The following is a 15,798-nucleotide window of genomic DNA, read 5'->3' on the forward strand; positions in this document are numbered from 1 at the left end:
AACCCCACCACCAGCCAGAAAGCTATGAATGAAAAAAGTATGCAACACAAGGGGCTGTGCCCTTGCTCGCTTGCTCACCAAACCTCTGCCATCCACACCATTAGCACCCTAGACTTTTTACTTTTCACCCTATGCAATTACTAAGCTTGCTTTTGACCTTTTCAATCTCATTTATAAAGCTACGTTCTTCTATTCTGCAGTTCTGTTTTGCCCTGGTTTTCACCTTCACAGTGCAGCTCTCTTTAGAGCATTTATAGTTCATCATCTCAATCCTGGCCTTGCACAAAGTCAGGGTGGAAATGGTGGTTTTAAATAGCAGTGGTTTGAATAAAATAGGGATGTGGGAACTCGGGACAGTTCTTTTTTAAACGTAGGAGTAATAGCAGAGATGGGTACAACTCAGAAGAGAATACCAAAAAGTTAACACAACAGGGCCTTTCCAAACTTCCATCTTGTTGTACACAAACCTTCTTTAAAGGGCCACATCTCCTGCTCTCTACTCAAAGCTCTGCCATTTTTTAAATCTCTCCGTTTCTCTCCACAACCAGACTGTTTAAATCAGCCACTTCCCCACTTTCAGTGTCTCTCCCTTTTTGCTGTACTCAAAACTTCTCCTTCTTCTATTCCTGCCTCATGTTATGAGATAAAGGATGCAGAGACCTCAAATATTCCAGCTGTATTAAGGTACTTTACTCAAACCTTGGCCATTGCTTAAAACCGCTATTTTCCTTTCAGCACTCTCCATTTCTGTTCTAAACCACTTTGCTCCTCACCATCACCAGGCCTTGGCAACTGGTATTGGGCAGCCTGTCTTCTCTTTGGCTCCCCTACGCTGCTCTTACTTCATGCAAATCCAGGACTGTGATGCAGCAATGTAAATGGCGGCTGCATGACAGGCATACCATTTTATGTATATAGCAAGAAATGCCAGGTATGTTTTGTGCATTTAAATGCACATCTGAGGGACAGCTGTGTTTTAAATGGAATATGTGCTAGGGTTTTAATTCATATATGCATCTTCATCCATCCCCTATATGGAAGTATATTGGGGTACACCTTCCATTGAAACAATGCAATGCGGACAAGACTGAATCTGCAGTCTGATATGCATTTGGATGTGCATCCAATTTATGAATGCAGTTCTAACTATACAAACTGCATACCACACAAACCACTGGTCCATTTCCCTCACTACCATGTAATTGGATTGACAGTGATGTTCTTGGGCAACACTGCTATCTCAGAACCTTTTAAATGAAATGCTAAGAACAGAACGTAGGATCTTGTGGTTACAAAGCAAGTACACCACACCTGAGCTACAGCCCCTTCTCCACTGTCAACTTGAATTAATGTACAGGTGTGAATGTCTTTTGAGGCTCAAGTCAACTGGCATGCAATTCATTTCTTTCAATGGTATATCCAAGCTGGAGCTCAACTTTCAATAAATAAAAATTCTACCCATTTCAGCCAAGCAAAAATGAACTGCTCTGATTTTCTTTAGCCTTCCCTTGTCGTTATAAGGCCCACAGAAGAGCAGGCCTTTAATAGTTGGGTTTTGGGCACAGTATGCCAACTCTAGCAAAAACAAAAGCACTCACATACATTTAAAGACTACAGTGGTTTATTCGGAGGCTGGGGGATCTCAAGCAGATTCCAGATGGACACACGTCATATCAGTAAATAAAAGAGACAGAGAAGAAAATCCAAGAATTAAAATAAAGTGGACAGGGAGACCATGAACAGAGAGATACTGCTGGGCCAGTTGTTAAAGGGAGGGGGGGGAAATGTCAACTTCAGACTCCAAGGACCATCCTACTATCACGAAAGCAGCATGCTGGAGAGGCAGGTATATCACCAAGTGTCTCAGAGTGTATAGGGTTTGCAAGAGCAAAAAGAGAGAAACACTATCCTCTCGGCAGGCTCATGAGGAGGATGGGTTGCGATTACACACAAGTAACAGACGGCCACTTTCTGAGACTGGGGCTCAGCTTCTATTCAGCATGGAGGAGAAGGATGTCATGCTAATGGCTCCAGTGCCTTCCATTCATCCAAACAGATGTTGCAAAACAGTCTCAGTGCAGGTGCCAGCAGCTGCAGTGGTATGTGGGAGAAGCAGATGGGCACGCAGCAGTCCACAGCTTAGTCGTTTTGCTTCTCTGGAGCAAAGGCATTTGGTTTCTGTGCAAAGGTTTCCGCAACCAGAAGTGGGAAAACCAGGGAAGCATCAGCGTAAACCTGTCAAGAGAAGAATACAGAAGAGTGCCTCTCCTCAAGAGCTTTTCATTTCTTTACTCTAAAACTCACCGGTCTTGCCAATGGCAAGTTCCATGTCCCACCCCTGCCAATACCATGATCTGTCAGTCCCCTCCTTTCCCCCGCATGTACCTTGACAGGCTTGGCATCCATGCGGATCTTCCCCCAGGAAACTGCTTCGTCAGGCCGAGCTCCTGAGTCTGAGCCATCAAACTCCTGTGCCGTGTTGACGTATACAGAAAAGTCAGCACCGTTTCTCTGAGGAGGTACAATAATCGATGACATCAGGCATATGGAGCAGAATTGGCTCAGTGGTAACCAAAGGTCTGCTTGCACAGCAAATCTGATACCAAATACAACTGTTCCACATATGGACTTGGAGATAGGTGCAGATGCATATACAAAACTACCTTTTATCAATTTAAGACAAGTGGTCCGTTTATTGATCTTTTAATTGCAATTGAAGGGGGGAGAGGACGGGGAATCCGGGATACAAAGCATATCAATTTAAGATGAGTGGTCCAATTAGCACAAAAGCACTATGAGATTTCATACAGAGTTCTTTCCTCGTGGGCAAGATCCTTTTAAAGGGATGGCAGGAACCGAACCTGAGATTTTCTGTGTGCAAAATGTGTACTCATTCACTGAAATATGGGCTCCCTTCCCCCAAATATCAGGAACTTCCAGGGCTCAGCATGGGTGGCTATTGAAAGCTGCATGGGGTGCTTGGGGTGAACCACTGAAGGCTCAATAGGTTCAATGAGCCTATATAGCTTGGCAGGACTTACGCAGCATATGAATTCATTGCTGACTTGTGGCCATGTCAGCTGAGGCTAATGGAAGTTCAACAGCATCTAGAATTAGCTCTCCATGCCCAAAGCCAGCAAGCAAGCAGTGTCATGCCATTTCAACCCATGCGTCTTTGTTCTACGAACGCATCCCATGCTTTTGCAACATCTTCCACCCCAAACAAACCCTGCCTTTCTGCACTGTGAATTTATTCCTACTGCACAATCTGCCTCACCATGAGGTTGGCGTTAGCAATGTGGTGCTTGACAAGTCCTCCTCCCAAGATGATCATTCCTGTTTTCCGGGCAAATATGGCCTGCGTATTGATGAGCCTCAGATCTGAGAGAGAGATACGTTTAAGTATTAGACAAGCAGCACAGTAAACAGTGTCATACTTTGGGGGTTGGTAGACCCAGAATGTCTGGTACACAGTGTACAGATTCCACTAGCTGTCTCCCTTCCTCTGAAAGTAGAAACCCGTGGTAGGTACATAACAGAAACCATGGAGAGACTTACTTATGTCGCACAAATCTCAGCTCACCTTCCACAATGTCCAGCACAAGGCCTGGTTTCTTATAGGAGTGGAAGAAAATCATGTCCCCCAGGGAACCATCAGTCAACGCTGGACTCAGTACAGGGATGCTGTTCTGCCAGGAACACAATTAGCATTATAAGCGGAAGTGGGTATTTCATATGGCAGAGGTTAACGTATCTTGGAAGGGAGGGCAGAGCGTGGGAGTGGGAGACAGACTTGAAATGCAGAAAAGTAGTAAATGCACAACACAGAACTATGCCTTAATGGTTGGATGGTAGGGGTCAAGGCTACCAGCTGGGAAATGAATGGGATTACGAAGCCAGAAAAATAATAGGCTATGCCTTATCACATACATAGGACAGACCCTCAGATGATTGAAGAGTGGAAGGCAGGCATCCCATCAGGAAGTGACAAACAAGCAGCATTTCAGCTAGATTACTGGAAGCTAATCTTAACGAAAGGTGAGATATGGAACTTAAAACACAGAAGACTTCCTCAGCCTACCTTTTGTGCCCAGTAATAGACAGATTCGGGATTGTTGATTTCCTTGCCAAGCCGAGCAATGAACTTTGATGGAGTCCACTTCACCCCCTGAAAAGCAGGGAGACAGACCACAATTTCAGACTATACCAACTTCTCCCCAGATTGGTGGGGAAGCTAAGATCCGGGGTGAACCTGCACAATCTTAATACATGCGATTTCAAAGAAAAAGAAAAATCCACTATGTGGGAGCAAATAAGAAACGCAACAATACTGGCAGGGGGAAAAAGTGGCCTTGAGATCACACACTAGATAGAGTAAGACATGTCTCCATTGCTGTTTCATCCTCTTCCATGCTGGGAATTTTTCCATTTCCAAAGATGAGGCCAGAACTCACGGCAGACAGCTATCAAGTCTTTTGCAATTACCACTTTGGGGGTATACATGGGGGGTGGAGAAAGAATAATAGCACATAGGCACACCATTCCTAACATTTCAGCTCTCACCTCTGTGTCCTGCTCTGTCACCATCTGGTCCAGGATTGGCATCAGCCAGTCCTCAAACTTGCAGTAATTGTCATTGGGCACCAGCAGATTCCCAATCCTGGAGGAGAGGAGGACACAGCTGGGAAGTAAAGCCTGGCTAGGGACTTTGCCCCTACCTTGCTCCTCCCTCCCGCAGAAGTTATCATACAGTCAATCCCCTCCCTGCAGCAGAGTATGAGACTGGTTGGATCATACAAACCAGAGGAAACCCAGGACGGATCAATTTCTCTGGCCACAAAAAAATCACCCATCTTGTTTCCCAATCAGAACATCAACCCTCCCCACTACAAGTAAAGGTAAAGGACTCCTGGATGGTTAAGTCCAGTCAAAAGCAACTATGGGGTTGCGGCACTCATCTCGCTTTCAGCCCGAGGGAGCCGGTGTTTGTCCACAGACAGCTTTCTGGGTCATGTGGCCAGCATGACTAAACCGCTTCTGGAGCAACGGAACACTGTGATGGAAACCAGAGCGCACGGAAACGCTGTTTACCTTCCCGCCACAGTGGTACCTATTTATCTACTTGCACTGGTGTGCTTTCAAACTGCTTGGTTGGCAGGAGCTGGCACATAGCAAGGGGAGCTCACCCCGTCACAGGGATTCAAACCACCAACCTTCTGATCGGCAAGACCAAGAGGCTCAGTGGTTTAGACAACAGCGCCACCCGCACCCGTCCACTCCCCACTACCACTGCTGGTACCTGTTAATCCCACTCTGTCGTAGTTCCTTTCCACGCAAGCTGAAGTCTCCAACATAAGTGGGTGCCAAGCATTTGATGAGATCTTCTTCCACACCACCTGCTGTGGTCACCAGCACATCCACCTACACAAACCAAAGAATGTGGGCTATAGTGCTTGCTAAGACTTGCAGCTATGAGCATCCTTTAGACCCGAGTTCTGTAAAGGGATTAATTCATCCTTAAGTCATGAAGCATCAGTAGCCAGTATCTCTTTCCCATAAGCGGAGGTAGTTCCTTTAAAGTTCTCTCCAGCCAATTAGAAGACGGCATACAATGTTTATCATGAGAATATATGAGGGAGACAAGAATGATATTGGTGTAGAACACCAGGGATTCTTCTCTACCCTTTCACAACCACATAACTGAAAAGGAAGATTTTTCCTTGATATACAGAAGGAGGAAACACCTCCCAGGTTTGGACAATACCATGTTGTGTTGCACCAGAAAGCGGATGGTCTCACGGACACCTGAGCTGATGAGGTTGGAAGTGAAGCCCAAGAAGATTGTACAGCCTGTTAGGTGGCGGGAACAGGGATTCAAGTCGGCATGGTTCCCTTCATCCTCGGCCAGTGGCGTCAGCTTCGCGTCTATCTGCAAGGAAGAACCCAACTATCTGAATCAAGCTTCAGCACAACAGCACAGTGCAGGGATTGAACTAAATGGCAGCACCACAAAGTTTAGCACATCATCGCCCTAAATAGCTAAGTACAGACAGCAAGAAGTTTGCTAGTGACATATGAAGGAAGCAAAACAAAAACAAAAACTGGTGAATGGTTGTAGAGAACTGAGGGAAGCATCAATGCACAAAATATGCAGATTTGGAGAAAAATATTGGTTTTGCCACTTTATCTTCAAATCAGAAAACGTGATAATCAGAAAAGGAGATAAATGTAAACTACAGTTTTTGAAGTCACTGTGAGCTCTCAATCCATGCAATCAAAGTAGGACTTTCCTATCAATCAATGTAGATGTTTATGAACATCATACCAGCTCAGACTTACAAAATACTGTTCGAACCCAATGCTTAGAGCTAATAGGACTATGGAATATTCCTGGGAAAGGGTAAAAAAAGTAGCCAACTTTAGTGTTGGCTAACTCTTAGCACTGTACGTGAAGATGGGCGTTGTCTCTCTTTGTGCAAGATATACGACTGGTGTCAGAGAAGAATGCTGTGATGTACACAAGAGCAGGAATAACAAGGATACAAAGCTGAAAATGTAGGAATTTATAGAGGTCTCTACGTGCAAAGCAAAGAGAGCAAAGCAGCAAGCTAACTCCACAGTTATGAGATCCAGCCCAATTTCCCTCCTTCCCACCTGATCTACCACAGTTCTCACCATCGGGACTCATCCTGGCTACTCACCATGCGGTTGATCTCGTTCACAGCCTGCCCAAAGCTGGTAGCCTGGAAACCCGTGGTGAGGTAAGACTGGAGCAAGGCATGATAGTCTAATCCACGGTCAAAGTCATAGCCATGCACTGTCAAGCTCCCCTCAGGTAGTCCCTCACTGGGCTTCAGCACAGCAGCCACTGCCCCAGCAGGTAGGTCGCCTGCCACATTCTCCATCAGGTGAACACTGGGGAGGCTGGCACCCTAGGACAAAGATCATTAATTAAGAAGACTCCTGAAAAGCATGTTTCAAAACTTCTCGCCATGTGAGTATTACAGAATCTTAGTGATAAAGTACCTCCCAGATTTCTACCCTTCCAAAAAGGGAAACTCAAGTGCTAGAAACTGAGATATGAAAGCTGGGAGCTAAATGGCACCTTAAACCTAGGTTATGGAATGCCTAGGCACGTTTTTTTTAATAACAAGGATACAAAGCTGAAAATGCATGAACTGCAGCTAAAATATTATGCTCATTTTCCACATGGCCTAGTCCTTTCCCCGCCCACCCCCCTAATATTCTTAAAAGAGTCTCTTCTCCTGTCTTCAGAGAGTAGCTGGAAGCGGGGAGGCAGAAAAAGATCCACCTTTCCTTCCACTCTGCAGTCTTAATCTGAAATCTCAGGGGCAGAACTGCGCCCAGAGCTCAGAAACTACTTGCGCTAATGAAATTCCCTGTCGCAAAATGTGTGGAGAACAATGGGAGTTTCAGACGCTGGGGAAACAGCAATTTGCACCACCTGTCAACTTCAAGTACTCTGGAAAGGCTTGTTCCCCACACCACCGCGATGAAGAACCTCCCCGAACAATTCTTCCCAGTTGAGCAAAAATGCAGACAGCGGTTCAAATTCTTGGCCAGCAGCGGCAGGACATGATGTAAGACCACGACCAGCACTGCAACCCCAACCACAGTGCTCATGCCGACAATGATATGGTGCCATTGTTAATCCTTATTGCATTGCAGGGAGTTGGGTTAAATGACCTTCCAACATTTTGACTTCACCCCCAAAGGTGCACTGCTTTATTGTCAGAGGGATGCCAACTAATGCTGAATTATTATTATTATTAAATGACAATTAATTAATTAATTAATTAATATTAAATGGCAAAGAATTAATTAATTTATTTTTATTATTATTAGATTATGAAGAATTATTATTATCAAATGATGAATAGTAATTATTATTACTTTATTGCATTGCAGGGGGCTGGTCTAGATGATCCCTGGGATGCATTCAACAGATGCACTTAAAGCAGGAGGAAAAAAGAAATGCAAATAAGCACTTTCCCGGCCCCGCCCCTCGCCCCGCCCACAGCGCAGCTATTGCCCCGCCCAGACCGCTTTGGCAAACCGGGCTCCCGAAGCGTCTGCCTCGTCTGCGGCAACGCGCGCATGCGCCTGGGGGCGGGAGCGCGAGGCGGGGCTCACCTGCGACCTGAAGTGGTACAGCCCGGAATTCTGCCGCCTCCGCCTCCTGCATAATGCCCAGGGTCGGTTCCAAATATTACGGAGGGGGGGGGAAATGTGTGGGTTAGAGAAAGAGAGAAAGACAGGGAACTGAAAGGGCTCCTGTCACCACAGGGTAGGCTTGCTTAGCGCCATGTTCCCCGGTCAGGAGGAGTATTGAAGGCTCTCCTCGCCGGCTTGCGAGGAGGCCCCTTCTGCCCCTCACGCGGCGGCGGCGGGGCCGGGAGCGGGACAGCGCGCGAAGGGAACGGCGGCCTTACCTCATAGAGCCGGGGCCGACCAGCCAATGGCCTCCTCTCGCTCCCCTCGCTGGTTCTACGCAGGCGCTCTTCTCGCCGCCTCACGGAGACGCCGCGGGAAGCGCCTCATGGCGGCGCAGGGGAGCGGAAGGGGTTAAACGCCGGCGGCGGGAGGGGGAGGCGCTCGCGCGGCTCGGCGTTTCTTTCCTTCTTGCTCCTTTAAGGAAGTGGGCGGGGTTTCGGGGAACGAAAGCGCAGGCGCAGCGCTGCGTCGGAGGCTAGCTTCAAGTAAGGGCGGAAGTGGTATGGGCTGCATAGAGATACCTGGGCATCTGAGAAGGTGCAGGCAGTGCGCGGGTCCCAGGGGGGCGGGGAGGCAAGGGAAGGGTCCAACCCCCTGCAAAGCAGGAATCTTACGCCCAACATATTCCCCCTTCCAAGTTTATGCTGTTGCATACAGATTTCCCTTTATGGAACAAAATTTTCCTATGGTGATTGTGGCGTAGCGTCCTTTCACTCAGCTATGAAGCTCAGTGGGTGGGTGATTTTAGCCCATTCTTTTGGACAAATGAACACTAGAGTTGCATGTACGATGACCTTAAAACATATGCTGTGTGTATTAAAAACATCAGAAACTGGTGGTCCAGAAACAGCCTGTGCAAACAGTCACCACAGAACAACTTAAGTGCAACTCCTCACCCTTCTAACAGAAATACCATCTCAGACTGAAGTGAGCTGAAGTGGGGAGGAGCATTGTGACACCTTAAAATTGTGTGTGTTTGTGTGTGTAAAATGTAAGGTAAAGGACCCCTGGACGGTTAAGTCCAGTCAAAGGCGACTGGGGTGCGGCGCTCATCTCCCTTCAGGCTGAGGGAGCTGGCATTTGTCTAAAACACAAACACATAAATCATGGAATTGTAGAGCTGGAGTGGACGTAGTCAAAACCCCTGCAATGCAGGAATCTTTTTGCCCAACACTGAGCTTGAATTTAGGACCCTGAGATTAAGGTTCTTCTCCATTGGAGGTTTTCAAACGGAGATTGTGTGGTCATTTGTCATGGATGCATTGGTTTGGATTTCTGCATTGCAGGGAGGTCAGACTACCATGTCTACATCCAAATCAGTCATTTTCATGTGCAGATTTCCCTTGCTATAGAATGCCTGTGTTTCTCACGGGGTTAATTCTCAGAAGACAATTCTGTATACAACAGCATAAATTTGGAAGGGGAATATGTTGGGCATAAGATTCCTGCTTTGCAGGGGGTTGGACTAGATGACCCTCGGGGTCCCTTCCAACTCTATAGTTCTAAGAGCCTCATGCTCTCTACTGACCAAGCTGCCCTACCATTTTATATTACAATTAACCAGTGCTTTTTTTCTGGGGGGACACAGGGGTATGAACACCTAAACGTTTTGTGAATCTTTGTACTTTTGTCCATTTACTGTATTTATTTTTCCCAAGTTGAACTACAAAATGGTGGTTTTTTGAGTCAAAATGAGAGTATCCCTAAAAAATTTTTTAAGAAAAAAAGCACTGCAATTAACGAACAAAATCCTTTCCACCTGCCCTTTAACTCCAATTATCCAAGGAGACAGGCCCTTCCCTTGCTCCCCCCCCCCCACCGCAACCCACACACTGCCTGCACCTTCTCAGATGCCCACGGAAGTCAAAGATATCTCTACGCCTGCACTTTCCGATTCCCCCCCCCCCAAACCCCCACTTCCTTAAAGGAGAAAAAAAAGATGGTCTGTCCAGCTAGGACTGAGGAAACATTCAATCTATACTACAATGTATAGGGAGAGGTGAGATACTCATAAACTTACAGGGGATACTCCACTCACAGAAAATAAGATAACTAATGTGGGCACTTACGTCAGCCTTCTTAAGACCAAACTAAACATGCTCTCTTCCCCACAATGCCACAGTGTTAATGAAAATGGCCTCCTGTGTCTATTATTATCATTATTAGTTAGTTAACATTTGTGTAATACTAGTTTTGCCCTCATAACTTGTTGCTCTGATTTAGCATCTTACCCTGGAGAACTTACCTCTCCCTTTTTGGACATCTTGCTGCAGTTTCTATTTGATGTTGGACTCAGCAGCTGAAGTTCGAAACCCTCATCTGTGTTTAGTGCCTACCTTTTTGGTGTTTGGAAAATAAAATATAAGCACATAATTATTGTGTGCATAACATGTTAGAGTCAGCACTTTCTGGTGCAGCCAGAATGAGTTTGTGATCTAGGGTTCTTAGAGACTCAATATCTTCAGGTAGTATTCACTTACTGGCGATGTTCAGGTTATTTAATTGAGAAGTCTTGCTCAACAAGCCTGCTTTCCCCAAACACCAGACTTTGTGCAATAAAGGAAGTGGTGAGAAAATGTACTGGAATGTGTGGGATAACATTTCATTTGGCTCAAGGTCATCTTACTTACCCTCAAAGCATCAGAAAGAATGTTCATTAAATAGCCAACATTGTCTAATCTGCTTGCAAGCAAATGCTCAAATATGTTGTCTGGAAGCACCTCAGTCGAAAGGAGCTGGGTCCTGTGTATGGACCTGGTTCTTGTACCAGCTCTAGGTTGGCACACATATTTTGCCTTTCTCTGACCCCCCCCCCCCTTGCCAGCATGACTGACAGGGCTTTGACTGTGTTAAGCCCCAGTGCAGTGTGGATTGCACATTCAGTGTCCAGGATGTTATCATATTTCTCCTCCAGGATCAAAACTCTATACTTTTGTGTCAGGGCTTCCCCTAGACGCGGGTGGCGCTGTGGGTTAAACCACTGTGCCACTTGGGCTTGCCGATCGAAAGGTCAGCGGTTCGAATCCCTGCGACGGGGTGAGCTCCCGTTGTTTGGTCCCAGCTCCTGCCAACCTAGCAGTTCGAAAGCACATCAAAGTGCAAGTAGATAAATAGGTACCGCTCCGGCGGGAAGGTAAACGGCATTTCCGTGAACTGCTCTGGTTTCGCCAGAAGCAGCTTAGTCATGCTGGCTACATGACCCGGAAAAAATGTCTGCGGAAGCGGACAAACGCCGGCTCCCTCAGCCTGTAAATTGAGATTAGCACCACAACCCCAGAGTCATTCGCAACTGGACTTAATTGTCAGAGGTACCTTTACCTTTACCTTTCCCCTAGACATAAGCAGTGCTTAGTAAGCAGTGCTTTTTTAATGCTTTCTTAACCATAATTGCATCCATACATCCAAGACATATTATCTATAAATCAAACTTATTAGAACAAAATTCCAACAACAGAATGTAAGTCTTCCTATTATAATTTTAGTACGTAATTTTGCCTTTCTGTCCTTGTCTTTCCACTCTAGTAAACCTATTGTCTTAACTTATCAACATATTATTATTAATAATAATAATATTGAGCAGTGCAATTTTGGCATGGAATTACATGGTGAGTACTCATATCTCAATGATGGGTGCCAGCACAAAATGGCTACCCTGCATCTGTGAGCACCACCAGACACAAAAGCACTGTTAGTAAAAGGGAAGTTTATTCTTAATAAATTTGTCTGTTGCCCTTCTTCCCTGTTTTGAAAAGTATGTGCAGAAGTGGTTTGCAGCTTTTATCTCATCCCGACAGCAATTCTTTATCTAGGGGAAAGAGATGAGGCAATGGAAAAAGCTGCCACCAGCAACCCTTCCTCCTTAAAGCTAGGAGGCAACTGTAGATTGAGAGAGGAACTCGGGTGATGATTGTGTGATATATACCTGTTGGGAATTGTCACATTGGAGAGCCAGGGTTACTGTCACCTTGTCAGCTTCGTTTATCCGTCAGCATGCTCAATTCATTTCTGCGTGTGCTGCCTATCTTCATAATTTGGTTCATGTATGTGATGTAAGGAGGCTACAAAACATTAATGCAACAATAAATCAGTATTGAAAATGCCACTGCACTTTCTCCTTACGTGAGAAAAGCCCGCGGGCAATATGTGCATCCCACTTGCTTTCAGGCCCATTAGAAGAAACAGTTCTCCCACCTGGCAAATAATGTATTTTTCTCTGCATTCAAGAAATAATGGAATTTGCACCCCTGTAATAAACAAATAGGATGTGATATGAATAGCAGGATATGGGGATATAGATATAGATAGTGTTTTGCTTTTAGTTTATATCAACACAACAAACACAATTATAGCAACAAAGAAGCAAACTGAAACAAAGCAAAAATGGGGCATTCATAACTTTTGCTCTTTTTCAGTTTACAGGGGTGTGCTAATACCTTTTCATTTAGTAAGAGGTAATGTTCAATTTGGGCTAGCTCTAAGAAGATTAGAAACTTGTAGTAGGTTGGGGGCTGTTAATATAAGAGATCACTGACAATTAAAGTTTACCTTGAGAGTCATCTGTTACTACTTAGGTGGCACTTATTAAATATAATTTGCTGTGCTTTACACCCCTAGGTGGATGGGTTTTTTATCATCTAATCAATGTTGCACAGTAATAAAAGATCTAACCAGTTCTACCCCATGAAAGGGGTTCCCTGCTAACATGTCCAAAAATATATTCTGCTTCTCTCCTGAGAAAGCAAACGGGTTGCCCTTAACTCTAAGGGTCATATCCACAGGTTGGGAAAAAAAAGAAAAAGATGAATGAAAGTGACCGAAAACTTTTACAAATACAACCGTATTTTCAGATCTTGGGCAGGGGGGAACCCTTTTCTACAATCCCTTGTTGACATGTGGTGCTGGGAATGATATAAGGTGAATATGGCTGTGACAGCTGTGGTTTACTGTATTTGAGTTTGCTTTTTTGCCTTTCTAAAGGAAAGCATTTCTCCTCCAAGAGCTTTCTTTCTGCAAACTTGTGTCTCCATGTTGATGAAAGGGGGAAATGGGGATATGCTGGGTCCCCACTCCATGCCACCACACGTTCAGTCTGGGAGAGGGTCAGTCTTTTGCAACAAGGTGCACACCCATGGGAATGAGAGAACATGATGTCTTGATGTGCCAGGGAGAGGCCTGGGGACATGGAAAGAACAAGGATTGGATAATTTAGGTGGGGTTGGAGAACAGAAAGCCAGGGCATCCTTTCGGGTTTGCAAAGTGTTGGGCCGGACACAGGCAGAAGTGGAATTGGAGGAAAGTACCGTATTTTTCGCTCTATAACACGCACCTGACCATAACACGCACGTAGTTTTTAGAGGAGGAAAACAAGAAAAATATATTCTAAACAAAACAGTGGATGTATGATTTTTGTGGTTCATGCTGTGGCCACAGACATGTGATCTGACGGTGAGTTTGGGGTAGCCCAATGCAAAAATCCTGAGGATCCATGTTGGTCTATGCTTTGTAACCACGTTTTTGCGCCATTGCGGCCCCATGAAACAGTGGGTGGGTGTGTGTTTTTTGTGCAGGCTGTAGCCATGGACATGCTATGTGATCTGATGGTGAATTTGGGGTGACCCAGTGCAAAAATCCTGAGGATCCATGTGGATCCATGCTTTGTAACCACGTTTTAAGTGGGGAGGGAAGGAAAAGCACTCAAGGGACAAGGAGCAGCATGGGGTGTGTGGAGAAGGATGCTGCTAATAATGCAGGAGAGGCTCCTCTCCGGCTTTGCTCCTTTAGAACAAGCAGGCTCTGCGTCTCTCCCTCCTCCCCAGCAAGGAAACCACGATAGTAACCACTCTGAGACAAATCAAGAAAAAGTGCGACCAACACTCTCCCCCAACAAGCGCAGTGAGGTCAAAACACACACACACACACACACAGAGAACTGGCCCTAAAGTCGCAGGGCGCTGGAAGTCGCAGGGGCGCTGGGGGAGTGAATGGGAAGCAAGAGAAGGAGAACGATCCCTCACACACAGAGAGAGACACACAGAGTGTCAATTCTAAAGTCGCAGGGGCGCTGGGAGAGCGCAGGGGCGCAGGGAGAGTGAATGGGAAGCAAGAGGAAAAGGAGCCTTCTCTCACACACAGAGGCACACAGAGTGTCAATTCTAAAGTCGCAGGGAGTGTGAACGGGAAGCAAGAGAAGGAGGAGGAGCCCTCACACACACACAGACACACAGAGTGTCAATTCTAAAGTCGCAGGGGCGCTGGGAGAGTGAAGGGGAAGCAGGAGGAGGAGAAGGATAGCTCAAGCACACACACACACACAGCCCCTACAGTGCCTAATCCAAAATCGGACAGCAAAAAACTGCAGGCAGGGACAGAGAGCAGGGGTTGTTTTAAAGCACAGACACACAGAGTGTGGATTCTAAAGTCGCAGGGGCGCTGGGAGAGCGCAGGGAGAGTGAAGGGGAAGCAAGAGAAGGAGAACGATCCCTCACACACAGAGAGACACACAGAGTGTCAATTCTAAAGTCGCAGGGGCGCTGGGAGAGCGCAGGGAGAGTGAAGGGGAAGCAAGAGAAGGAGAACGATCCCTCACACACACAGAGACACACAGAGTGTCAATTCTAAAGTCGCAGGGGCGCTGGGAGAGCGCAGGGAGAGTGAAGGGGAAGCAAGAGAAGGAGAACGATCCCTCACACACACAGAGACACACAGAGTGTCAATTCTAAAGTCGCAGGGGCGCTGGGAGAGCGCAGGGAGAGTGAAGGGGAAGCAAGAGAAGGAGAACGATCCCTCACACACAGAGAGAGACACAGAGTGTCAATTCTAAAGTCGCAGGGGCGCTGGGAGAGCGCAGGGGCGTAGGGAGAGTGAATGGGAAGCAAGAGGAAAAGGAGCCCTCTCAGACACACAGAGGCACACAGAGTGTCAATTCTAAAGTCGCAGGGAGAGTGAATGGGAAGCAAGAGGAGAAGGAGCCCTCACACACACAGACACACAGAGTGTCAATTCTAAAGTCGCAGGGGCTCAGGGAGAGTGAAGGGGAAGCAGGAGGAGGAGAAGGATAGCTCAAGCACACACACACACAGCCCCTACAGTGGCTAATCCAAAATCGGACAGCAAAAAACTGCAGGCAGGGACAGAGAGCAGGGGTTGTTTTAAAGCAGCCAACTCCCGCTCTGCTTCTCTCCCTCCTTCCCGGCTCCGCTAGCTGACAGGAGCCGCTTACACCCGCTTTGCTGTTTCAAAGCGAGCCACGGACTGCTCACGACTGCAGCAGATTCCCCCGGCATCTGTAGGCATTCGCTCCATAACACGCACAGACATTTCCCCTTACTTTCTAGGAGGAAAAATCTGCGTGTTATGGAGCGAAATTTACGGTATTTTTATTGCCTCATTGGCTCGATCTGAGAACCAATGCGGTACAGTGGTTAGATTCTTGGGTTGGGGAAGAAACTTGTGTCCAAATCTCTACTCAACCACAAATCTTAGACCAACCAGCCATTATTTCTCGGCTTAGCATTATCTCAAAGGACTGTCGTGAGAGGGAAAATTGAACTATATATGCCAGCG

At 46.4% G+C, this 15,798-nt stretch overlaps 1 protein-coding gene across 3 annotated transcripts; it reads right to left on the bottom strand.

Moving 5' to 3' along the window:
- Positions 1 to 1,603: 1,603 nt before the first annotated feature.
- Positions 1,604 to 8,660, bottom strand: DHPS (deoxyhypusine synthase). Of its 3 annotated transcripts, none has more exons than XM_083501321.1 (10): positions 8,454 to 8,660; positions 6,702 to 6,932; positions 5,765 to 5,929; positions 5,300 to 5,421; positions 4,564 to 4,660; positions 4,082 to 4,168; positions 3,584 to 3,689; positions 3,278 to 3,381; positions 2,386 to 2,511; positions 1,604 to 2,235 (listed from the first exon to the last, which is right to left on the bottom strand). In XM_083501321.1, exons 2-10 carry the CDS (start codon positions 6,903 to 6,905, stop codon positions 2,140 to 2,142), a joined length of 1,107 nt encoding a protein of 368 aa, XP_083357447.1. In that variant the 5' UTR covers positions 6,906 to 6,932; positions 8,454 to 8,660; the 3' UTR covers positions 1,604 to 2,139. The 3 variants fall into 3 exon arrangements, with proteins under 3 accessions (XP_083357447.1, XP_083357449.1, XP_083357448.1); XM_083501323.1 differs by having other exon boundaries at positions 5,806 to 5,929; positions 8,454 to 8,628; XM_083501322.1 differs by having other exon boundaries at positions 8,155 to 8,458.
- Positions 8,661 to 15,798: the final 7,138 nt, after the last annotated feature.

Source organism: Podarcis liolepis (genome assembly GCF_965112155.1).
Source record: "Podarcis liolepis genome assembly, chromosome: 4".
Classification (NCBI taxonomy): domain Eukaryota; kingdom Metazoa; phylum Chordata; class Lepidosauria; order Squamata; family Lacertidae; genus Podarcis; species Podarcis liolepis.

Coding starts and splice junctions, on each gene's coding strand:
- DHPS (XM_083501321.1), bottom strand. CDS start 6,905: ATGGAGAATGTGGCAGGCGACCTACCTGCTGGGGCAGTGGCTGCTGTG. Junction 4,169..4,563: donor TGACAGAGCAGGACACAGAG/GTGAGAGCTGAA, acceptor CCTGCTTTTCAG/GGGGTGAAGTGGACTCCATC. Junction 3,690..4,081: donor TCTATTACTGGGCACAAAAG/GTAGGCTGAGGA, acceptor TGTTCCTGGCAG/AACAGCATCCCTGTACTGAG.